The sequence below is a fragment of the Panthera leo genome, chromosome B1 (assembly GCF_018350215.1).
Source record: "Panthera leo isolate Ple1 chromosome B1, P.leo_Ple1_pat1.1, whole genome shotgun sequence".
Taxonomy (NCBI): Eukaryota; Metazoa; Chordata; class Mammalia; order Carnivora; family Felidae; genus Panthera; species Panthera leo.
Window position 1 is genome coordinate 45,607,554 of NC_056682.1, and position 27,526 is coordinate 45,635,079.

Here is a 27,526-nt window from a genome sequence, read left to right on the forward strand (position 1 = left end):
CTTGGAAATAACACAGAGACTCCAAAAAGATAGCACGTCTTCCCTAAATCACAGCTAATCAGTGGTCGTTGGCATTCAGGTCTTCTGAACTCTCAATTAGCATAGTAGGAGGAAGAAATTGGTGGGACTGAGAAAACTCAATTAGCTCAAGAAAGAGATAGTTATTAGAAAAGAGTGGACTGGGGATACTCTTCATCTGGCTCTGAAACATGAAATATTCAACCTGAAATTTGTACTAATCCAAAGTCAGAAAATTTTTCTATTTTGTCATCTACTGCTAAATTCCTAAGCCCTTTTTGAAGGTTAATTCGCTGGGAGAATCTCCACATACTATCATGACTTTTCTATGAGGCCAAAGAGCCCCCTTCTATGGTGATGTTCTCTTCTGAACATTTCCTTGAGAGCTCTCTCTGGATTCAAATTCCCCACACAAGCCTACTCCCTAGCCTCCAGATCCATGAGCATTTCCTGGTACTCTGCTGCCATCGTCTGGCAAACAAAGTCAAGAACAGCTGCCTACTATTCGAGCATCTGTGTACCAGATAATTTGATAAAGTTCTCCTGGACACAGGGAATAGGCATGGCAGGAGTGGTGACTGAGGATTAGTGCTGGGCAAGAAGAAGAAATGATCCTATTATAAGAAAAATCAAATATTCTGAGAATTGTGATAACTACAGAAAAGCTCAAACATTAGAGTATAAGTCTTACTAATTTACTCCCTAGATACTATTAAATGCATGTTACAGAAGTGGGTAAAATTTGGCATATCTACAAATATGATCGCCAAGCCTTTCTATTTAGGCAAAAATCTTTCCCTCTTTATACTAGAGCAACTTCCTGTTTTAAAAAATATATAATAGGGGCGCCTGGGTGGCTCAGTCGGTTAAGTGGCCGACTTCGGCTCAGGTCACGATCTCGTGGTCTGTGAGTTCGAGCCCCGCGTCGGGCTCTGTGCTGACAGCTCGGAGCCTGGGGCCTGTTTCGGATTCTGTGTCTCCCTCTCTCTGACCCTCCCCCGTTCATGCTCTGTCTCTCTCTGTCTCAAAAAAATAAATAAATGTTAAAAAAAAATTTAAAAAAATATATATATAATAAAACCACACATAAAAGCTGGCTAAATAGAGTAGTGATTACTAATTTTTATAAAACAGTTTTGTTTTGCAAAATGACTGACAGAAGTGTGTGCACAGGAGTGTATACACTGTGCTTGCAAAAGTTTGTACACTGTGTTTACAGGAACACATCTACTACATGAAACCCTGCTAGATTTTCATATATTCTAAAGACATGTGTAGTGAAAGGATGCTTTAAACATATTGTTTTTTTCTCTTTCTTCACTCCTTTCTTTAACAGGATTATTTCTCCTATTTATTCAGCCTCATCCCTTGCCTCTGGAAAGATTCATCGTTTATAGGACACAGTAAGAGTCAGTGTTTAGCTTCTGAATCCAAAATAGGGCTTTGAAGTCTATTTAATTAGCAATCTTCAGACTTAAGCATTCAGTGGCAACCCTACAGACAACAGGGATTTCAGGAAATCACATAGGAATAGCTTCTTTTTATGCCCAAAATGGTGTTAGATTTTCATGCGGAAATTGAAAGATTCAGAGAAAATAAAGCCAAGGTTAAGATGGAGCCTTTAGTTCTGCACGTGGAATGGTAACATGAGCAGCTCCACAGATCTGTTCCTCAGTGAAACAACGTAAGTAGTGAACATTATTAAAACAAACGTGCGCGCACACATGCACACACACACACACACACACACACACACACACACAGATGTCAGACTCAGTAGACAAACTCTTCAGAGCAGCTGTTATAAATATGTTCAAAGAACTTTAAAAAATGATGATTCAAGAAGGAAAGCATGATGACAATGTCTCTTCAAAGAGACAATAACAATAAACAATTTTTTACAAAAAGGAAACAACGGCAATTCTATAGTTGACAAGTACGCTAATTGAAGTTAATTATTCACTAGAAGGGTTAATGGACTGAATAGTGTCCCCTCAAATTCATGTCCACTGGGAAGCTCAGAATGTGACTGCAGTGGACTGAATTGTGTCCTTCCCAAATCACATGTTGAAGCCCTAACTCCCATTGTGAGTATATGTGGAGATGGAGACTTTACGGAAGTAATTACGCTAAATAAGTAATTTAGGATTAGTATCCTTATAAAAAGAGGAAGAGAGACCAGAGCTCACTCTCTGCCATGTGAGGACACAGTGAGAAGGTGGCCAGCTACCTGTCAGGAAGAGACATCTCTCCAGGAACTGAGCTGGCTAGCACCTTGATCTTGGACCTCCAGCCTCCAGAACTGTGAGAAAATAAATTCCTACTGTTTACGCCACTCAGTCTGTGGTATTTTGTTATGGCCATCCAAGCTGCCTGCTATAGTGACCTTAAATCTTTGCAGATGTAATTAGTTAAGAATCTCAAAGTGAAATCGTCCTGGATTTTGGGTGAGTTCTAAGTCCAAAACCGGTGTCCTTAAAACAAGAAGAGAACACACGGACATGGAAGAGAGACACAGGAAAAAGGGCCATGTGAACATGGAGTCCAACTGGAGTGATGCTACCACAGGCAAGGGGTCACCAGCAGCCTCTAGAAGCTGGGAGAGGCAAGGATGATTCTCCCTGAGAGCTTTCGGAGGGAGTGTGTCCCTGATGATACCTCAGCTTCAGACTTCGGTATGACAGGCCTAGGAGACACATCAAGGAGCTTATGATAGGCACAAAATACACCTTCCCCCAAAGATGTCCATGTCCTAATCCCCAGAACCTGTGAATATGCTCAATATGGCAAGAGGGATTCAAGGTTGCAAATGGAATTAAAGGTGCCAATCAGCTCACCTTGAAAGATTTTCCTGGATTATCCAGGTGGGTCCATTGTAACCACAGAAGTTCCTTAAATATGGAACAGGGAGGCAGAAGATTCAGAGTCAAAAAAGGTAATCGTAATGATGGAAGCAGAATCTGAGCGATGCGACATGAGAAAGACCTGACCAGACATTGCTGGCTTTGAAGACAGAAGGGGGCCATGAGCCCAGGAGTGCTGGCAGCCTCTCCAACCTGAGTAAGCAAGGCCATTCATTCTTCCTTAGAACTTCCATAAAGAAACACAGCCATGCTGCCAGACCCCATAACATATGACAAATGTTAATTTATAACTAAGCCACTAAATTGTGGTAATTGGTTACAGTAGCGAATGGAAATGAACACAGGGCCCAACAATAGATTTCAACTGCCAGAAGAAAAAAATTAGCAAATAAAACGACAGATTGATAGAGACTGCTTTCCAAAAGAGTAAAAGCAAGAGGGAGAGAGAGGGAGACAGATAGATTGAGACAGGCAGAGAGAGAGAATAATGAAGAAAAATAAACAGTTCCAGAAAAATGTGGATTCACATTATATGTAACATATACATGTAAAGACAGGACCAATAAGAGGGAGGAGAGAGAGATGAAGAAGCAGAAAAAAAGACTCAAATAAATAATGAATAAAATCTTCCCAAATTTGATGAAAAATACTAACCTACAAGTATGGGCACACCTCAGATGTATTGTGGGTTTGGTTCCAGACTACTGTGATAAACAGATATCACAATAAAGCATGTCAGATGAATTTTTTGTTTTCCTAGTGCACGTATAAGTTATGTCTATGCTAAACAATAGTCTAAGTGTGCAACAGTATTATGTCTAAACAATGTACATACTTTAATTAAAAAAATACTTTATTGCTAAATAATGCTAAACATCATCGGAGCTTACAATGAGTCACAACGTTTTTGCTGGTGAAGCGTTTTGCTTTGACGCTGATGGTTGTTGACTGATCAGAGTGGTGGCTGCTGAAGGCTGGGGTGTCTGTGGCAATTTCTTAAAATAAAACAATGAACTTTCCTGCATCAACTGACTTGTCCTTTCACTTGAACATATAGAAGCTATTATAGGGTTATTAACTTGCTCAATTTCAATATTGTGTGTCAGGGAATAAGGAGGCCAAAGGAGAAGGAATGGAGTACTCATCAGTGGAGCAATCAGAACACACACAGTATCAATTAAGTTATATGTGTTAAATGGGCACGGTCCATGGCACCCCAAAACAATTACAATAGTAACATCAAATATCACTGATCACAGATCACTATATATATATATATATATATATATATATATATATATATATATATATTTATATACATAAAATAATAAAAAGTATACATATATACATACACAATAAAGTTTGCAATATTGCAGGAATTACCAAAATGTCACACAAAAACATGAAGTGAGCAAATGTTGTTGGAAAAAATAGTGCCAACAGACTTGCTGGATGCAGGGTTGCCACAAAATTTCAATTTGTGAAAAATGCAAAACCTGCAAAGTGCACTAAAGTGAAGCACAATAAAAAGGGGTATGCCAGTATTATTTTCCCATGAATGCTGTAACAAATTGCCACAAATTTGGTGGCTTAAAAAAGCATTCCTTTATTCTCTTACAGTTCTGGAGTTTAGAATCTGAAGTAATTTTCCCTGGACTAAAATCAAGGCATTAAATTCCTTTCAGAAATTCTAGGGGAGAATCCATTTCCTTGCCTTTTCCAGTTTCTTGAGGCTCTCTGTATTCCTTGCCTTGTGGCCCCTTCCTCCAGCTTCAAAGACAGTGGCACAACAATTTCTCTCTCTGAATCAGCTTACATCTGTTTTTACCACAAGCCCTTTTCTCTTGTGTATGTAGTTAAATCTCCTTCTTCTGCCTCCCTTCCATAGGCACCCTTATAATTATAATTAGACTACACATAGATAATGCAGGCTAATCTGCCCATCTCAAGATCCTTAATATAATCTGCAAATTTCTGCAGTTTCTTTTGCCATATGAAAATCACACTCACAGTTTCCAGGGATTAGGGTATGGATATCTTTGGTGGCCATTACTTAGTCTATTACATTATACATCTGAAGATATCAATGAATTCCAAATATGATAAACAAAGATATCCAGACACAAACATATCACAGTAACAATGCTGAAAGTCAAATATAAGAAGAAACTCTTGAAAGCAGCAAGGAATAAACAAAACTTGATTTACAAATGAAATCCAATGGGATTAACAGATGACTTCTCATCAGAAAGAATGAAGGCTAAAAGGAAGTGGGATAACATATTCACCGTGTTGAAATAAACGGTCAACCAAAAATTTTATACCCAGTAAAACTATCTTTCAAAAATGAAAATGAGACACCCCCAGCCCCAAATGGTAAAGACTTTGGAAAGTTTGCCTCTCCATAAAAACAAAAAATAAACTGACAAAAATGGTCAGGATAAATTTTTTTCAGAATTCTGAAAACTAACCAGCAGTGACCCAAAAACCATTCAATCAAGAAAAATAAATCTCAGTAAAACTAGAAATATTTGTGGTGTTTTAACTTATATTAGTCCCATCCCCAACTCTCTAGCTAATCAGTGTCCTTAAAAAGTAATGTCCCATATTCCTGGTGCCAGAGGGAGCAGAGTAGAACCGCATTTCTTTCAAAGCCTTATTTCCAAAGAAGAGTCCTTATTAGACCTGTGTGGTGGTTCCCTGGATGATCCTACTTGAATGGCTTATATTTTCAACCTTATTTGAACTTACCTAGTTCTAAAATCCTCTACTCAGTGAGCTGTATGACACATTTTAATATCACAGCTGCTTAAGGCAATGGATAAAAGATAGGGCAAACAACAGACTACAAGAAGTTTAAAGGGGAAACTGAGGACTGAGTTGTCCATACGGACTTTGAAAAACTCTGGAATAGTAATGTAAACAACAACACACATGCCCAGGACTTCAGGACTGTGTACAGAAGTATACATGCTGAGAAGGCCCTAGGCACTCACCTATAACTGACTTGATGTTCTGTGTAAGCAGGAGGCAAAAGCTGAAGCAGAGCTGTCAACTGCCTAGCTGAATATTGAGGGCATGCCTCAGCAAAAACATGGAATCCCTTGACAAATACTGGGAGACTTATTGGTTGCAGGTATTAAACAAGATCTCTGTCCAATTTTACATGGTTGTTCAACTAACACAGTAGAGAATTCAGTGGCCACAAATGATAAAGATGCAGACATTATAGGATTAGTTCATAAAAGTCACTGAACAAACAATGACAACTATAATAAGCAGTAACAACAAAAAACACTGGGGAAGGAGGTGGGTGAAATCGGATTTCCATAATTACCACATTATAGTATTTTCAATGTCTACTTTTTGATAAAAGTTATGAGACATGGAAAGAAACAGCAAAGTACTATCTACATACAGGATGAAAGGCTATCAATAGATACTGTCCCTGGGGAATCCAGGACTTGCATTTATTAGTCAACAACTTTAAATCTATCAAAAGCTATTTTATGTATGTTCAGAGAATTAAGGGAAATTACAGCTAAAGAAATAAAAATTACAGCTAAAGAAATACATAACAACATAAAACAGAGAATATCAATAAAAATTTAAGAGTTATTAAAAAATAGAAATCCTGGAGTTGAAAAGTATAACTGAAATAAAGAAAAGACAGTGTAATTTGAGATCAAGTTTGAGCATGCTGAAGAAAGAATCAGGCAACTCAAATATAGGTCAAGGGAGATTACCCAGTCTGAGTGACAGAAGAAAAGGAAAATAAAGAAAAATAGAGCCTAAGAGAGCCTCTGAGATGTCATATAAATGTACTAACACCTACCTAATGGGAGGTGCAGATGCAGAGGAGAGAAAGGGTGGAAAGAATTCTTAAATAAATCATGTTCAAAAACTTCTCAAATTACATGTAAAACATTAGTCTACACAACTAAGCAGCTCACAAAATTCTATGCAGTATAAATTCCAAAAGATCTACACCTAGACACCTCATAAACTATTGAAACCCAAAGAAATGGAGAGAATCTTCAAAGAGGCAAGAAGTGACTCATCATGTACAGAGGATTCTCAATAATATTGACAGCTAATTTCCCATGAGAAACAATGGAGGCCAGAAAGCAGTAGGATGACATATTTGAAGTCCTGAATGAAAAAAAAAAGCAAAACAAAAAACAAGAAACAATTCTATATCTGATAAAATTATCCTTCACAAATGAAAGATAAATTAAGATATTTTAAGACTAACAAAAACTTAGAGAGTTCATTGCTTCTAGACAAGCCCTATATGAAATATTAATAAGAGTCCTTGGATTTGAAATAAAAGGCACACCAGGCAGTAATTCAAATCTTCATGAAGAAATGAAGAGCACTGGTAAAGGTATATTTACATAAGTAATATAAAATAAAACAGAGGGGTTTTTGTTTGTTTGTAACCGCTTTTATTTCTGATTTAAAAGATGAATATACAGGGACACCTGGGTGGCTCAGTCAGTTAAGCATACGACTTCGGCTCAGGTCATGATCTCTCAGTTTGTGAGTTCAAGCCCCATGTCTGGCTCTGTTATGACAGCTCAGAGCCTGGAGCCTGCTTAGGATTGTGTCTCCCTCTCTCTTTCTGCCCCCACTTGTGATCTCTCTCTTTCTCTCTCTCAAAAATAAATAAACCTAAACAAAAGATGAATATACAAAGCAACAACTGCTAGGCTATGCTGATGGGTACACATATATAAAGATATAATTTGTAATGATAACCTAAAGGGAAGAAATAGAATTACATATAAAAACATAGTTTTTGTATACTACAGAAATTAATTTGGCATTAATCCAAACAGGATTACTATACATTGTTATGTTAACAGCAAACCCCAGGCCAACTACCAAGAAAATAATGAAAAAGAAATATATATGTAAATAAATGGCAGAGAATTAAAATGGTGGACTAGAAAATATCTAACACAATAGAAGGAAGTAGTAAATGACTTAAGAAACAAAACAGGTATGAGAAAGGAGGAGTTAAGATGGCAGAGTAGTAAGAGGACCCAGGACTTGTCTCCTCCTTGAAGACAGCTAGATGAATGTCAAATCATTTTCAACACCTAGGAAATCGATATGAGGATTAACAGAACAATCTGCATAATTCAAGGGAGGGAAAGCAGCAGGTTTGTGGTGTGGAGAGGTGAACTGCGGGAGAGAAGAACCACAGTGCCACAGAGGGGAGGAAGCCCTTTTTGTGGAAAGGAGAAAGACAGAGGGGGAGAGAAAGCAGAGCATTGGGTTTGCACAAGAAAGCACACCCCCTGAAAGTAGCTAGAGAAAAAGAGTGAAAACATGCACAGGAGATTGCACAAGAAAACTGTACCCCAAAACCACTGATGGGGGAAAAACAAGAGGATTTCAATACCACCAGATTTTTATGAATGGCAGAGCACAGAGTCTGAAGTTTCCAAGCTCATCTCCTGGTGGTGCTTCCTGAAGGAAGCAGGGCAGAGCCCTGGGAGTGGGCAGTACAATCTGAGGATCCCTTGGATCACACAAGGAGAAAAACTTCCCCTGCTTGAAGTGTATTTGGTAGAGGTGATATGCCTTTCCATGAGCAAAAGACCTAGCTCCATTAAGCTGCCGTTTTCACCCATACAAAAACAAAGATGCCAGCTGAGGAGAGTATGCCCTGCTGATGGCAGTGCGTTGTGATTTACCATAAACTCTGAGCCCCTGCCCTTACATGGATTTCCTAGGACAAACTGGTACCAGCCACCATATGTGAGAACCTTCCCCAGAGGATCACTCCAGGACTGAACTGTTGGGGGTGGAGGAGGGGGGTCTCTGAAGTGTTGGGTTTGAACCACAGCCACACCTAAGAAAAAACTCTGAAGGGAAGTGCCCCCTGGTAGGCCGACAGCTCAGACACAGACTGGAAGAAGGCACAGAGCTGATGGAAATGGGAGACACAGGAGGGGTGTAATTGACCTCTTGGCTGTGAGGGCGTGAACTTCCCACTCCAGAGACTAGAGAATTGGGCGAAGACATTTTCACCAGTAGCCCACCAACACTGATAGACCTCAGTGAACTGAACAGTGCCACCAAGTGGAGAATGGAGCCATTACACGAAACCTTGCTCCCTGTGCCTGCCAGGCACATCTCCTCTAGGGCAAGTCTACCTGAGACTAGGAACAGAAGGTCCCTCCCCCAGAAGACCAACACAAATCCCTTTCATGAGCTTAGTCTTCTGATCATAGACTGCTGCAAAGTTTCAGCTTTAGGGGAAATAGGATCTAGCTTCATTTGGGTTTTGTTTGTTTGATGGTTCATATGTTTGTTGGTTTTTGTTGTTGTTGCTTCTGTTTTGCTTTTGTTGTTATTTTTCTTTCTTTTTTTTTTTTTTTGGATACAGAAAGAGCAAAATCTTTTATGTTACTTTTTAAAATTTTATTATTTAAAATTTTTTATTTTTTTTCCTATTCTTTTATCTTTTCTTTTTGTTCTATCAAGCTTCTCTTAACAAGTAGACCAAAACACACTTAGGATCTAGTTTCCTTTATTTGTTTTTTTTTAATTTTTAAATTTTTACTTCATTCAATTATTGTTATTGTTGTTGTTGTTGTTGTTTCTTCCTCCAAAATGACAAGATGGAGGAATTCACCTCAAAAGAAAGAACAGGAAGAAATGATGGCCAGGGACTTCATCAAAGTAGGTGTAAGTAAAATGTCTGAACTAGAATTTAAAACAGTGATTATAAGGATATTATCTGGGCTTGAAAAGGGCATAGAAGATACCAGAGAATCCCTTTCTTCAGAGATAAAAGAAATAAAATCTAGTCAGGCCAAAATTTAAAATGCTATAACTGAGGGGCGCCTCGGTGGCTCAGTCGGTTAAGCGTCCGACTTCAGCTCAGGTCATGATCTCACGGTCCGTGGGTTCGAGCCCCGCGTCGGGCTCTGTGCTGACAGCTCAGAGCCTGGAGCCTGTTTCAGATTCTGTGTCTCCTTCTCTCTGTGACCCTCCCCCATTCATGCTCTGTCTCTCTCTGTCTCAAAAATAAATAAACGTTAAAAAAAAAAATTTAAAAAAAAAAAAAAAAAAAAAAAAAAAAATGCTATAACTGAGATGCAAACCCAAATAGAGACCATTAAAATGAGGATGGATGAGGCAGAGGAGTGAATTAAGGATACAGAAGACAAAATTATAAAATAATGAGGCTGAAAAGATGAAGGAAACAAAGGTCAGAGATCATTAAGGTAGATTTAGGGAACTCAGCAACAGCTTAAGGCATAATAACATTCTTATCATATGACTCCCAGAAGATGAAGAGAGAGAAAAAGGGGTAGAAGGATTATGTGAGCAAATTATAGCTGAAAAGTTCCCTAATCTGGGGAAGGACACAGACATCAAACTCCAAGAAGCACAGAGAACTCCCATTAATTCAATAAAAGCCAGCCATCACCAAGACATATCATACTCAAATTCACAAAATACACAGACAAGGAAAGAGTCCTGAAAGAAGCAAGGGAAAAAAAGTCCTTAACCTTTAAGGGAAGACAGATTAGGTACACAGAAGATCTGTTCATAGAAACTTGGAGGACCAGAAAAGACTAGCAAGATATATTCAACGTGCTGAATGGGAAAAGAATACTCTAGCAGCCAAGAATACTCTATCCAGCAAGGCTGTCATTCAGAATAGAAGAAGAGATAAAGAGTTTCCCAGATAAACATTAAATGAGTTTGTGACCACTAAATCAGTCCTATAAGAAATTTTAAGGGGGACCCTTTGAGTGGAGGAAAAAAAAAGACCAAAAGCAACAAAGGCTAGAAAGGACCAGACAGCATCATCAGAAATACCAACTCTACATTTAACACAATAGTGTTAAATTCATACTGGTCAATCATTACGGAATGTAAATGGACTAAATGTTTTAATCAAAACACGTAGAGTATCAGAATGGACAAAAAAGCAAGATCCATTTATAATGCTGCCTACCAGAGACTAATTTTAGACCTAAAGACACCTGCAGCTTGAAAGTGAGGGGATGGAGAACCATCTATCATACTAATGGACATCAAAAGAAAGCTGGATTTCTTAAGACAGCTGGATTATATAAATAGATAAATTAAGCATAAAGAAACTCATTGATAATAGTACAAAAATAATAAGGGACTTTAACACACCACTTACAACAATGGACAGATTACCTAAGCAGAAAATCAACAAGGAAACAATGGCTTTGAATGATACACTGGACCGGATGGACTTAACAGATATATTTAGAACATTTCAGAGAAGCAGAATATACATTCTTTTCAAGCACACGTGGAACATTCCCCAGAATACATCACATACTGGGTCACAAATCAGGCCGGAACAGGTACAAAAATATCAAGATCATACCATGCATATTTTCAGATCAAAACTTGAAGTCAACCACAAGAAAAAATTTGGAAATCCCTCAAATACATGGAAGTTAAAGAATATACTACTGAAGAATAAATGGGTCAACCAGGAAATTAAAGAAGAAATTAAAAAAAAATACATGCAAGTCAATGAAAATGAAAACATAACAGTCCAAAACTTTTGAGATGAAGAAAAAGTAGTCCTAAGAGGGAAGTATATTGCAATCCAGGCTTATTGCAAGAAAGCAAATAAAGCCTAAAGCCAACAGAAGAAGGGAATAATAAGGTTAGTGCAGAAATAAACGATACAGAAACAAACCGAAAACCAGTAGAACAGATCAACAAAACTTAGAGTAGCTTCTTTGAAAGAATAAGCAAAATTGGTAATTACCTAGCCAGATTTATCAAAAAGAAAAAAGACCCAAATACATAAAATCATGACTGAAAGAGAGGTCACAACCAACACCACAGAAATATAAACAATTATAAGAGAATACTACAAAAAATTATATGTAACAAACTGGGCAATCTGGAAGAAATGGACAAATTCCTAGAAATTCACAAACTACTAAAACTGAAACAGGAAGAAATAGAAAATTTGAACAAAAAGAAAAATTAATGCCTATTCTTCTCAAACTGTTCTGAAATATAGAAATAGAAGGAAAACTTCCAAAGTCATTCTACAAAGCCAACATTACCTTGGTTCCAAAACCAGACAAAGACTACACTAAAAAGGTGAATTAGAGGCCATCATCCCTGATGATAATGGATACAAAAATTCTCAATAAGATACTAGCAAATCAAAATCAACAGTACATTACAAGAGTTATTCACTGTGATCAAGTGAGGTTTATTCCTGGGTTGAAGGGCTGGTTCAATATCCATAAACAGTCAAAGTGATGAACCACATTAACAAAAGAAAGGATAAGAACCATATGATCATTTCAATAGATGCAGAAAAAGCATTTGACATAATATAGCATCCATTCTTGATAAAAACCCTCAACAAAGTGGGAACAGATGGAACATACCTCAACAGGCCACATACGAAAGACCCAAAACTAATATTGTCCTCTACGGGGAAAAACTGAGAGCCTTTCCCCTACAGTCAGGAATAAGACAAGGATGTCACCTAACCTTACTATTTAACCTAGCACTAGCACTGGAAGTCAGCCTCAGCCATAAGACAACAAAAAGAAATAAATGGCATCCAAATAGGAAAGGAAGAAGTCAAACTTTTACTATTTGCAGATGACATTAATATACTATGTAGAAAACCTGAAAGACTTCAGCAAAAAAACTGCTAGAAATAACACATGAATTCAGCAAAGTCACAGGATATGAAATCAATTCAGGAATCTGTTGCATGTCTATACACCAATAGTGAAGCAGCAAAAAAAGAAATCAAGGAATCATTTACATTTGCAATTGCACCAAAAATAGTAAGATACCTAGAAAGAAACCTAACTAAAGAGGTAAAAGATCTATACTCTGGAAACTATAGAACACTTATGAAAGAAATTGAAGAGGACACAAAGAAATGGAAAAGCATCCCATGCTCATGGATTGGAAAAACAGCATTGTTAAAATGTCTATACAACCAAAATCAATCTCCACATTTAAAGCAATCCCTATCACAGTAACACCAGCATTTTTTTTCAGAGCTAGAACAAACAATCCTAGTTTGTATGTAACCACAAAAGACCCTGAATAGCCAAAGCAATCCTGAAAAAGAAAAACAAAACTGGAGGCATCACGGTTCTGGATTTCAAGCTACATTACAAAGCTGTAGTCATCAAGACTGTATGGTACTGGCACAAAACAGACAAATAGTATAATGGAACAGAATAGAAAACCCAGAAATGGATCCACAACTATACGGTCAACTAATCTTTGACAAAGTAGGAAAGAACATTCAATGTAAAAAAGACAGTCTCTTTAAGAAACAGTGTTGTGAAAACTAGATGGCAACATGCAGAAGAATGAAACTAGACCACTTTCTTACACCATACACAAAAATAAATTCAAAATGGATAAAAGACTTAAATGTGAGACAGCAAGCTATCAAAATCCTACAGGAGAACACAGGCAGCAACCTCTTTGACCTCAGCCAGACCAACTTTTTACTAGACATGTTGCTGAAGGTAAGGGAAACAAAAGCAAACGTGAACTACTGGGACTTCATCAAGTTAATAAGCTTCTACACAGTGAGGGAAACAATGAACAAAACTAAAAGGCAGCCTACAGAATGGGAAAAGATATTTGTAAACAACATATCTAACAAAGGGTTGGGATTCAAAATCTGTAAGTAATTTATCAAATTCAACACCCCAAAACAAATAACCCACTTAAGAAATGGGTGGAAGATACAAACGGACACTTTTCCAAAGAAGATATTCACATGGCTAACAGACATATGAAAAGATGCTCAACATAATTCATCATCAGGGAAATCCAAATCAAAGCCACATTGAGATATCACCTCATACCTGTAATAGTGGCTAAAATTAACAACACAGGAAACAACAGGTTTTGATGAGGATGCAGAGAAAAGGAAACCTGCTTGCACTGTTGTTGGGAATGCAAACTGGTGCAGCCACTCTGGAGAACAGTATGGAGATTGCTCAAAAATTTAAAAATGGAACTACCCTACATTGCAGCAATTTCACTACCAGATATTACCCAGAGGTCCCAAAAATACAGATTTGAAGGAGTACACGCACTCCAATGTTATAGTAGCAGTATCAAAAATGGCCAAACTATGCAGAGAACCCAAATGTCCGCTAATGGGTGTACAAAACTGGAGTGTACACACACACACACACACACACACACACACACACACACATTCATACAATGGTAATATCACTCATCCATCAAAAATAATGAAATCTTGCCATTTGCAATGACATGGATGGAGCTAGTGTATTATGCTAAGTGAAGCAAATCAGTCAGAGAAAGACAAATACCATATTACTTCACTCCTTTGCGAAATTTAGTAAACAAAACAGATGAACATATGGGAAGGGAGGGAAAGAAGTCAGGGAAACAAACCACAAGAGATTCTTAATGATAGAGAACAAACTGTGGGTTGATGGAGGGAAGTAGGTAGGAGATGAGCTAGATGGGTGATGGGTACTAAGGAGGGCACTTGTGATGAGCACTGAGTGTTGTACGTAGGTGATGAATCACTGAATTCTACTCCTGAAACCAATATTGCACTGTATGTTAACCAATTAAAATGTAAATTTTAAAGAAAGTATTAAAAAAAGAAAAAAGATATAACATGAAAAAACATAAAATGTCAGATGTAAATACTAACTTATCAGTAACTGCATTAAATGTGAAAGGATTAAACTCTGCAATAAAGAAGGAGGGACTGGCAAATGGAAAAAAAAAAAGACATGATCCAACTCTATGCTGCATGCAAGATATATACTTCAGATTCAAAGACATTAACAGATTGAGAGAAAAAGGATGAAAAAATATATTTTATGACAATGGTAATCAAAAGAGGGCTAGAGTGGTTATACTAATTTCACACAAAATAGAACTTAATACATAATACAAAAATAGTAATTCAAAAATATTACTAAAAACAAAGACATTTTATAATGATAAAATGGTTAATCTACCATGAAGATATAACAGACTCAGAGGCACATAACCATAGAAATCCAAAATACATGATGCAAAATCTAACATATTTAAATGGGGAAATAGACAATTCAACAACAATAACTGGAACACTAATAGCCCACTTTCAGTAATAGATAGGACAACTATCAATTGTTCTATTAGCAAGGAAATGGAAAACTTTAAAAATTCTATAAATCAACTAGACCTGACAAATATCTATGGAACATTCCACCCAACAACAGAAAAATACATGGCCTTTCCAAGTATACATTGAATATTGTTCAGGATAGATCATATACTAGTCCATAAAATAAGTATCAAAAAATTTAAAAAGATTTAAATCATACAAAGTATTCTCTTAAACTACAATGAAATGAAATGAAAAATCAGTAATAAAGTAATTATAGAAATTCACAAATATGTGAAAATAAAAACAACACATGCCTAAATAACCAGTGGGTCCTCCCTCCCAAAAAATCACAAGTGAAATTATAAAATACTTTTAGATGAATGAAAATGAAAACACAAAACATCACAAATACAACATGTCCCTGAAGAGTGCTTAGAGAGAATTTTATTGATGTTAATTCCTTTACTTATTAAAAAAGAAAAAAAGATCGAAAATCAATGTAGTAATCTAACCTTTCATGTTAAGACATTGAGAAAAGAAAATTAACCCACATCAAGTTGAAAGAAGTAAATAATAACAATTATACATCATTTAAATAAAAGAAAAATAGTAGAAAAAATAAATTAAAAAACCCAAACAAAATTGACAAGCATTTTTGGCAAGACTGGCCTCAAAAATGAAGAAATACTCAAATAACAAAAATCATCAATTAATGGGGTGATGTTACTACTGACATGACAAACATGAAAAGGATTATAAGGGAATATATATGTATACAATACTTTGCCTGTCAACAAATTTGATAACTGATTAAATGAATGAATTCCTAGAAGGACAAAACCATCAAAACTGTCTCAAGAAGAAACAGAAAATCTGAATAGATCTGTAAGTAAAGAGATTGAACTAATAATAAAAAAATGAAGTTAGGCTTTACTGGTAAAATTGCATGAAATGTTTAAAAAAGAATTCACACTAATCCTTCACAAATGCCTCCAAAATATCAAAGAAAAGTAATGCTTCCCAACATATTCTCTGGGGCCAAATTTACAATGACACCAAAATCAGACAAAGAAATCACTCCCCCAAAGAAAGGAAAACTACCATCCAACATCTGTATTGAATACAGATGTAAAATTCCTCAACAAAATGCTAGCAAATCAAATCCAGCAGATATGGAAAGGGTTTTACAGTATGACCAATTAGGACGTTGGCTTAATATATAAAATCAATTAATGTAATATATTCTACCAGCAGAATAAAAGACAAAAACCACAAGTTTATCTCCAAAAGGAAAAAGCATTTGACAAAGATCAAAACCACTATAAATCAAGAAAAGAAACAAACAAACAAAAAAAAAAACCCTGAGGAATTTAGGTATAGAAAAGAATATCCTCAGCCAGATAATGAGCATCTATGAAAAACTTACAGTTAACATCATACTTAATGCTTTCTCCCTAAGGTCAGGAACAAAACAGGGATATAAGCTCTTATTACTTCTATTCAACATTGTCCTGGAGATTATTCCAGGACAATTAGACAAGAAAAAGAAAGAAAAGGCCATCAAAAAAAGTATTACAGCTAAAAAAACAAGTTCAGCAAGGTTGCAGAATATAAGATCAATACACAAAATTCAATTGTATTTCTATACAGTAACAATGAATCATCTGCAAACAAAATCAAGAAAACAATTTCATTTATAATAGCACTAAAAAGAATAAAACACTTAGGAATCAATTGAACAAAAGTAGTCTAAAACCTGTTATCTGAAAATTATAGAAAATTGTTGAAGGAAATTAAAGATACAAGTAGATACAAAGACATCACATGTTCATGAGTCAAAGAGTTACTATTAAGATAGCAATATTTCCAAAATTGACCTACATATTCAACACAATGTCAATCAAAATCCCAGGTGCCTTCTTTGTAGGAATTGAAATGTTTATCTGAATTTTCATAAAGAAATACAGGGACCCAGAATAATCAAAACAATACTGAAAAAAAATAACAGACTTGGAAGACTCATATTTCTCAATTTCAAAACTTAATATAAAACTACAGTAGTCAAGTCATTGTAGAGCTAAATGTACAGAGCAATGAAATAAAATTGAGACCCAGAAATAAACTCACATTTTTGCAATCCATTGTTTTTTGACAAGGGTACCCAAAACAGTTCAATGTGGAAATGTTTTGAGAAAATGGTGCTGGGCCAACTGAATATCCACAGTGAAAAAAATGAAGTTGGATCTTTTTCTTACATCAAACACAAAAATCAACTCAAAAGAGATCACCACCCTACATATAAGAGCTAAAAATACAAAATTCTTAGAAGAAAATATCAGAGTAAATCTTTATGACCTCAGGTTAGATATTCCACAAAAACACAAGCAACAGGAGAAAAACTACTTCATTGGACTTCATCAAAATGTAGGAATTATATGATGAAATAAAAAGACAAACCACAAAATTGGTGAAAATACTGGCAGAATATACATTTCATGTATTTAGAATATACAAAGATCATATACATCTCAATATTAGGAAGATAATACCCTTATATAAAAATGGTTCAAGGATTTGAATAGACATTTTTTCAAAGATATACAAATGGCCAGTAAGATCCTCATAAAAAGATGCTCGACCTCATTAGCCATTAGGAAAATTCAAGTTAAAACCACAATAAGATACCAATTTAAACCCATTAGGATGGCTATCCTTTTTTTTTTTTTTAAAGGGAAAATCATTTTTAAAAAAAGGATGTGGAGAAATTGGAGTTCTTGTGTCCTGCTTGTGCAAATGTGAAATGATGTAGCCACTATGGAAAACAATATGGGGGTTCTTCACAAAATGAAACACAGAATTAATATTTGATTTAGCAATCCTACTCATGGATATATACTCAAAAAATTGCAAGCAGGAACTCAAACAGGTATCTGTGCACCAATATTCATAGCAACATTATCTGCAATATCCAAAAGGTAGAAACAATTCAAATGCCCAGCAACAGATGAATGAATGAACAAAATGAAATATACCCATCCAATGTGATACTGTTCAGCCATAAAGAGAAATGAGGTACTGACACATGCCACAGCATGGCTAAGTGAAAGGTGCCCAACACACAAGGCCACATGCTGTCTGATTCCCTTTTCATGAAATGGCCCAAACAGGTAAACCTAAGACACAGAAAGTAGACTAGAGCCTGTGAGGAGTGTGGGCAGATGGGATGAGTAACTGCTATTGGGTGTGGAGTTTCTTTGAGAGGTACAGAAAATGTTCTAAATTTGTATTGATAGTTGCACAAATCTGCTTACGTACTAAGAACCACTGAATCGTTGTACACTTTAAAAGTATTTGCTTGATGGTATTTAAATTATATCTCAATAAAGCTATTATAAAAAATGATAAGAGACCGGATCTCTCAGATGGGACCCAGTCCCTTCCCCCCCATCCCCAACACACAGAGCTTGTGTCTCAGGTTGGTGAGCAGGGGCTAGACAAGGGAAACATGATAGTTTTGTGGTGTGCAAAGGGGAAAATGAGAAATGTGTTTCCATTTTCATATGGTGTTTCATATGGTGTTCATATGTTTCATTTTCATTGGTGTTGTGTCCTTGGAGGAGGGTTTAGGAACAGTGCAAGGTGGTTACTGAGGAGGAGACGAGCCAGCACGTGTGTTTAAGCAGAGAGAAGGCCTGAAAGGGCTCCCACCTCCTGACAGACATATGTATACCAGGAGACTGAAAAATCCCAAACAGCTGAGGGATCAAAATAACATATGGAATGAAAAGCCTAGGGATACAGGAAAAGGGATGCTTCAGACCTCAAGACCTGAGGCTATAGTAGGGATGATAGATTTTAGTAACAAATGACAGAAGGTGACCCAAAGCCAGGAGGAGCTGACACTGGTTATTGATGCAGAGGTCACAGAAGCTGACACTTATCAAGGGAATGAGGCACCTCAGGAACCGGTAAGGACTTGTATGAAAGGGTATCTTGCTATCCACTACAAGAACAACCAGGATGTTAAGCAAATTTACTCCTGCATTTAAATAGAATACTGGGGAGAAGGGGAAGATAATCTTAGAGATAAGAAAAGTCCTGATAGGAAATTCAAATTTTGAATTAAGTTTAATTGCTGAAACACTAAGGATTTTACTCATAGAATTTTACTGTACCTGGAAGAGACTAAGTTTTAAGCCACAAGGGAGGAAGTTACCATGAATGCTTGAGATTCATTTCTCTTTTACTGCTATTAAGTGGGAAAGGTTGTTGGTAAGCTATTGGGTTCATGTAGAGACAGAATAAAAAGTTACATTTCTTCATCACTGTGTCAAAATGAGTAAATTTTAACCCCCCTATTATCCATTAAGGAAACAGAATACTCAAGGGATGGTATTGTTCCCAAGGAAGAAATGATAATAATGTAGCACAGTAGAGGTGTTAAAGCTACAATGGCAATCATTTTGCAATATAAATATATCAACTCAATATGTTGCACACCTTAAATTTATACAATGTTCTTTGTCAAGTAAATGTAAGGCAATAATTTTTATAAGAGTGGCCATGAGGTGGCCTATGGCCAACCAAGCAGTCGGATACAGGCTGAATGAACTTTGAGACTGAAGTCGGGAAGCACCTCCAGTTAGCTCTGGGACTTTGCACGCTACTGAATCTCTTGGTACTCACTTGCCTGTGTGTGAAGGAGTCTAACTAGATAACTAGTAAGATTTCTTCCAGCTCTAAAAGACTGATTCTCAGGTCTTGTATGCCCAGTGGGGAAATATCTGCCCCTTCTTGGCCAAATTCAAGTGGGCATTATCTTTTAAGAGGGGGGAACCTCTCCTCTTTCCTTGGCCATGCCCCTGGAAGCTGGGCTGAGGGCAACCAGATATAAAGTGCAGTTACCTGGGAAGTGTCGCTGGATCTTGGTTTTGCAGTTACATTTTCCAATTAGCTCAGGAATGAAGACATCACCATGACATTTGGCACAGTAAAAGGCGGCTCTGGACAATGAAAGCAAATGAAGAATGACTTATGTGAGGCTTAACACTAAGGAAGCGTGGCACTGGCTCAGTCTGTCTGCCGTTAAGTTGCATTTGCCTTAGGACTTTCTCCCCTAAAGTAACAAAAAAATTACCTTATGACTTCCTTTGAAGATTCAGCAATAAAGAACCCTAATGTGTTCTTACGCAGTTTAACTTCTGCAGATGGATTTAGCATCAGACCACTGGAAATAGAAAATAAAAACACAGGAATTTCCCCCCTTTAATTTCTGTGGCAATAATTGGTGTTTCATTCTGTCATAACCAATGGATTCTCTAAGCTATAGAGTTAATAGGACCCCATCCGCAACTACAGCCAAACACAGTAGAAAAAGTGAATTTGACTATATTTCTTTGATTGCTGCTAAATATCTAGAAGGGAGCCACGTCACAACGCGATTGCTGAGTTGCACGCAGCTGAGCTGAGTCCAGCTGAGCTGGACTGCGTCCTGAATCTGAAATGGGCAAACCAACTAAGATGCATGAAGCCTTGCTAATTTAGGCTATCCAATGCCACGGCCACACAGTTGAAAATCTTACGGTCATGCTAGTGGTGTTTATCCTTAGGCTACTCGCCCTGTAAAAGTAAATGATGTCTAGTTAACCAGCTGGATTCAAAGGCTCCTTTTGCTTGCCTATGTAATTTTTGAACTTATGTATTTCTTTTGACTTCACTTTTTTTTCTATCTTGATTGCAAGATTTTTGAGAGCAGGAACCACCTGAATAGCTTCTACCGCTACATGAATGCTTTGATTTTCTATTTTCTTATGGTTTGTGTGTTTGAAAATGACATCTTACAAATTTTATCCATGATACTCCTTGATGCAGTACTACATTATGACTATTTGAATTCCTCACACTTCTCCCCATTTGTTGAGATATCCCGTTTTTATTTCCTTTAATTCAGACCTCCAGCACGGTGAGGTCTTATAACCCTGAAACTCCGATCACTTCAATTGTGCATAATGAAAGTACTTCTTCCCACCTTTAAAACGCAAACCTTTTATATTAACATTGGAAAGAAGTCAAGTCTTAATTTTGGAATGCTTATTCTGTTGTTAGGGCACTCCAAAGTAATGTGCAAATGTAAGAGCCTTACAAAAATAAAAGGGGTTTCACCACAAAACCTCTTCCACCCTATGCCAAGAGTAGAAAGATGCTGAATAGCTGTATTGAGGTGGTTTGTTACCTGAGATACTGGATGGCATTTTCAAAAATGCACTGACTGATATTAATGAGCAGAACAAACCATTTTAACTTTGAAAGGAAAAGAACATGGATTTGTGCCCCTACCCCAATAACCCTGGTTGATGTTCACTAGCCAGCAAGCATAAACTTAGTTGTATCTTCTTATCTCCTATTTTTAAAGGGGCATCTTCTGAAGTCATATTAAATAATTAGTTATGAAGATACTGTCATGATAATATCTGTGGTGACATTTGAAAGAAGAGGTGAACTCCCGTTGAAGATTTTTCCAAACTTTTCCCATACCCCCTCCATGAATCATGGCCAGTTGCTCTCTCAAAGAATGTTCCTTACTGGAACAAACTTAGAACATTATCTGACTGGGGCCAGATCCAGCTCTATCTCTTAGCAGATGACAAATTATCCTCTCAGACAAATCCTGATGATTATCGAGGGCTTTTCCAAGTTTTAAAGTCTATTCAAGTGTATCAATGAGAAGAGAAAATAAAAGATGAGAAAAGATAGGTTCCCCCCCCCCCCCACCAGTTTTTCCTATATACTAGTCTAAAACCCCAGCCATTGAGATACCCTATTTTCCTTCCTTTTGTGGCTGTGGTGGAGTTAGCACAGCATAGTGAGCAGAAGCACTGTCCCCAGAGCCAGGCTGAGTTCAGATTCTGGCTCTGCCACTTGGGACTGGTGTGAGTTTGGGAAAATTATTTAACTTTTCGGGGCCTCATCTTCCTCTTCTATAAAATGGGACTAAGAATTCTACCCATTGTTGTAAAGATTCAAGAGTTTATGTAAGTAAAGTGCCTACAGCACTGTTGGTCATAAACTAGTAAAGGTGTAAAGACAGCTATTATCCATATCAGGATTTAATCCTTTTGATTCACCTGACTCTTCGGTGAGAAAACAAAATTAAATTTAAGTTGGAGCAGGTTCCTCTTTCATGAGGGTAGTTGCATGCTGGGTAGTAAACAGCACCAGGACATTTGAATATATGTGGACATTAGCTACATAATAAATGGTCATGTTTCTGGTCTGTCCCATAGTCATCCTAATAATAAAGTTTAACAAAATCGAGGATGTTAAAGTTGGAAAGGGTCTCAAAGACCATTTGGTCCAGCAGTTTCCAAATCCCAGTGAATAAAGTGACTGTATCAGGAACTTTAAAAATTCTCTGGCTCCACCCTTGGAGATTTTAATTTTATAGAGTTAAGAAGTGGGATTTTGGAATCTATATGCTTTGAAAGTTTTGCAAATAATTCTACTACATAGTCCAGATTGTTGAAGGCCAAAAACGTTCAAACTTGATCAGGTTCTGAGCTAGTCTCAAACCCAAACTGCCTGGGTTATGGTTCTAAGACTCCCATCTTTTTTTACCATGACCTATTTCCGGAAGAAGAGCCATTTGTCCAAGGATTAGATTTCGAGACTTTCTTGAGTATAGCAGGATTGTTAATTAGAATATAGACAGCCAGACAATACTATTTGTTATTCTCTCTTTAGTGACTTCCTTCATACAGTACCCTACTCACTTCTTTAGCACAGTTACATTCTGAATCCTCTATACTTCAATTTTTCTTTTCAACGTTTCATATAAAATTAGCCCTCTGTAGTCCATCTGCTATCATTCAAACTTATTGAACTGTTAATATTTCCCTGTAATTCTAAGGCTCCTGGTAATGACAGTTTTAGAGCTGGAATGACTTCCTCATTTTACAGAAGATGGACACTTCTCCAGTGCCATGGGGCCAGCAAATCATAATCAGGATCAGAATTTATTCTGTTGATTCCAATTTAATTCAACTTAGTTTTCCACTAAAAACACACACACACAAGCCAGTATAATATTCTTTCTTGTTCCTCATCCCACTTAATCCTCTAGTTTTTCTTATTTTTTAGTATCTTTTATCTCTGTATCATTGTAGCTGATTCTCTGTTTGTTCTGGATTTTCTTTTTCATTACATGATAAACTATCTTACTTCTCATATTATCCATTATAGGTTTTCAAGAAATTCCATTGATCTAATAATGTTACTTCTTTCTTTTATCCACCCTACCAATAGCATACTTTGTTCAGTAGGCCAAATTCTTATTTTGCCATATTTTGTAGCTCACTTTCTAAGGCTACAATTTGTGGGAGCATCTTCTGTCATAAATAATTTTAACTCTTAGTATTATTTGATGGTCAAGACTTAGAATATCTGGTAATACATTAAAAGGAACAGATATGAGAAGGAGACCACTTCTCTCTCCTGCTCATGAGAACTTGGGGAGGGCCATAACAACAAAGGCAAAGTACCTGCTTACCCACCAGGATAACCATTCTAACCCCAATCATTAGATTCTAACCCCAGTCACTAGAGACAGTACTAAGTGCACCACAGCAGACTGGGTGTCCAACAGGCTGGCTCTCAACAAATGGCAAAACCTTAGTTATGGCTGTATTTTTGTAAAAGTCTTAATCATAAAGATTCTCCTTAAAAAAAAAAAAAAAAACTGAAGAGATTCAAAGTCTCATTGGTACCAGCAACCATGAAACAAGGATTTGTGTTCGATGGCTATCAGCATGAGTCCCATCTTCACAAAGCAGAGCCTAGGAAGGAAGACATGTAATTGTGAGGAAAGAGGGTGGCAGGGTGCTAATTCACAAGAACATGACCAACACTTTGTGCTCTGTGTCTAGGAAAACACTAGTACCTCAGCAGAGGAAGACCCTCCCAAATGTGGAATCCATTCTAAAGTAAGTCCCAGCCCACATGATGACTGTGACAGACACAAAACTGTCCCACACAGACTGCAAAGTTCTAGGTTGTAGAGACTCAGGCATGTTCATTCCCACATCTTCAACATCTACCATGGAGCCTGGCCTACAGTGAGCCCCGAATGAGCACTGTCAAAAGAATGTCACTTCAAGAAGAATGAGGAAAGTTATTTCTATTAACTTACCGGGAAACTTCAGGAAAACTCATTCCAGCAAAGTCATCAGAGAGACGTTGAGTCAGGATTTTGTTCTTCAGGCCATTCAAGAAATGTTTTTGCCAGGGCTGTTTAGGAAAAACCTGGAATACACAATCATGTGACATGAAGCACAATGCCATGCAATATGGGATATTATAATTCAAGTTGTATATCCTGCTAGGCAGCAAACCAGCGCTCGTTGTGCTTAAGTCATAAAAAAGAGATTTGTCCTGGGGTTAACTGAAGAAAGGAAGAACTTAAACTCTAACATACATCTTTACTATTTACACTAGAGAGTTCAGAATGAAGTAAAAGCATCATGACTTGATTTCTTCCCAGATGGCATTCAAGACTCCTTGTTGAAAACTGGAATTTTTCTAATAATTTCAGCAAGATAGACTAGTTTTTGAGTCAGTAACAGTAAGATAAGAAGGATAATATGGTATCTAAATTGTCTCTCCATGGATATGGCTATTCAAGATTGTTTTTTTTAACATATTAGTTTTCTACTGACTAGCCATATACCACAAAGAAAAAAATATGCATGGGTTCTGCCCAGCATCAGAAGTCTTCATAGCTTCAAATGAATTTAAGTGGCCATCCTGATCAATGGAAATGGGAATATAAAAATTGCGGGCAGCAATAGGTTTCTAGAGAAGAGGGAGATGGGAAGGGAAAAGGGTATCTCTCAAAAAGGCTAAATACAGCCTGTAAAGGGTGAGGGCTGCTGGGTAACTCATCCCTGGTATTTGTGTAAGAACTTGGAATTTTGTTGTGCTCTATGTACATCCCCATCATTCTCCCCATCTGCTGCCATAAGAATCTCCAGCACACTGCCCTGACATGGCAGGACAGGCCCCTTTATACCCCAGAGTCCCAGGTCAATGTCTGGAAGTTCTGGAAGCTCTGAAACAGTGTGGCTGTGGACAGTTAAGGCCAGTTCAAAAATACTCCTCAGATGGCCATCTTGCAGTTTCAAAAGAAATAAAACACACACACACACACACACACACACACACACACACAAATCTGCCTTACAAAAAAGGACTAATTTTATCAGGCAGTCCAGGCAGGCACTCTCCCCTGCAACTCCCTTTCCAAGATTCAGCTGAATCTCCTGCCTTTTTCCACTCTCTTAAATTCTTCTATTGAGAAGGGCTCCTCTCACTGGGTGGTCCCTATTTAAGTTCCAATTACTGAAAAAACTGGCTTGGCACTTCTAAGCCAAATGTTTCAGTTTTTGAAAAATGGTAAAAAAAATGATAAAGATGGAGAAGACTTCCTGTGCTCATTTTTTAAAGTTCAGAAAGGGAAACAAGAAGATGGATTTTGGATTTAGATAGTGGAGTCAGGGAGCTCAAGTATGTAAGTTGGAGTAGATCTAATTTAAATTTAAGCCTAAGGCAACGCTCTGTGCCTTGAAGCAACTGGAAATGCTCTTTGGACTATAATTTCTCACCATATAATTAATACAGGTGAAACACATACCATTGATCCAAGGTCTTTTAATCTGAGTACTCAGAAGTTTTACAGATATTAACATAATACTTACAAAAATCAGATTATGAGATTAATAGCTTATTTTATTTTACTTTATTTTTCAAGCCTAAAGAAAGTTTTTGGTTTTATTTTATTTTTTTTCCAAATTTTTATTTAAATTCTAGGTAGTTAACATATAGTGTCATATATGGTTTCAGGAGAATTCAGTGGTTCATCACTTACATATAACACCCCATTCTTATCACAAGTGCCTCCTCAATCCCCATCATTCATTTAACTCCCCCCACACACTAAAACTCCCCTGTAGCAACCCTCAGTTTGTTCTCTATCATTAAAAGTCTCTTCTGGTTTTCCTCCCATTCTCTTTTTTTCCCCTCCCCAAATGTTCATCTGTGTTGTTTACTAAATTTCACATGAGTGAAATGGTAAGACAAATGGTATTTGTCTTTCTCTAACTGACTTATTTTGCTTAGCATAATACACTCTAGCTCCATCCATGTCACTGCAAATGGCAAGATTTCAATTTTTTGATGGCTGAGTAATATTCCATTGTAAATATACACCACATCTTCTTTATCCATTCATCAGTCAGTGGGCACTTGGTCTCTTTCTGTAGTTGGGTTATTGTTGACAAGGCTGTTATAAACATCGGGTGTATTGACCTCCTAGAATCTGTATTTTTGTATCCTTTCTGTATACCTGGTAGTGCAATTGCTGGGTGATAGGGTAGTTCTGTTTTTAGCTCTATGAGGAACCTCCATATTAATTTCAAGTGTGACTGCATCCGTTTCCATTCCCACCAACCATATAAGAGGGTTTCCCTTTCTTCACATCCTCGTCCACATCTGTTGTTTCCTGAGTTGTTAATTTTAGCCATTCTGACAGGTGTGAGGCGGTATCTCATCATGGTTTTGATTTGGATTTCCCTGATGATGAGTGATGCTGAGCATCTTTTCATAGGTCTGTTAGCCACCTGGGTGTCTTCTTTGGGAAAACATCTATTCATTTCTTCTGCCTATTTCTTAACCAGATTATTTGTTTTCTGGGTATTGAGTTTGATAAGTTCTTTATAGATTTATAGATTTTGGATACTAACCCTTTACCAGATATGTTGTTTGCAAGTATCTTCTCCCATTCCATAGACTGCTTTTTAGTTTTGTTGATTGTTTCCTTCATAACTCTCATTTTATTGATGCAGAAACTGACAGAGAAAATAAGTGTCCAATGCAACAAAAATGGAACACAAGACACTGGAGTCCTGGCTGTTAAACCTAACTTAACAGTTTATTATGGAATCTATAAACCAGAGCAGAGTATAGAATTACAAAATCTGGGGCCCAGTTTAAGATTTCTGAAAGTAGGTTTTAGACATCACTTCCAAATAATCTCTCTCAATTCCTATATCCCAAAAGCCCTCTTATGATGAATGTTGACAGGCCATGTTCAGTGAGGAGGTTACAACTGCAGATTACACATCAAGAAGAACAACATAATACAGTGTTGGTTTGCATTTTTTCCTCCTCTATTTCCATGAAAGAGATGAAGTCTTCATAGAGGGTTCTCATTCCATTTACTTTCTCTAGCCCTGGAGATTAGTATCAGAGTCATTACAACAGATATCGTGGTTATCTTGCACTTTGTAAGGACACAACACAGGCAGAGACAATTTCCTCACGAGTGATTTTCGAAGCCTTACACAGTGACCACTAAGATAAGGCTAATGCAGGTTCACTGTAGTAGCACCAGGGCTCATTTCCTGCTGCCTGATGGTCATTTCTATTTATC

The 27,526-nt window shown here is 37.1% G+C and overlaps 1 protein-coding gene across 1 annotated transcript in view; it reads right to left on the bottom strand.

Moving 5' to 3' along the window:
- KCNU1 (potassium calcium-activated channel subfamily U member 1) overlaps positions 1-27,526 on the bottom strand; it is a 148,824-nt gene that overhangs the window by 75,573 nt on the left and 45,725 nt on the right. The window contains 4 exon segments of the mRNA XM_042936667.1: positions 19,951-20,048; positions 20,183-20,272; positions 23,808-23,876; positions 24,230-24,342. Coding sequence (XP_042792601.1) covers positions 19,951-20,048; positions 20,183-20,272; positions 23,808-23,876; positions 24,230-24,342 — 370 coding nt within the window.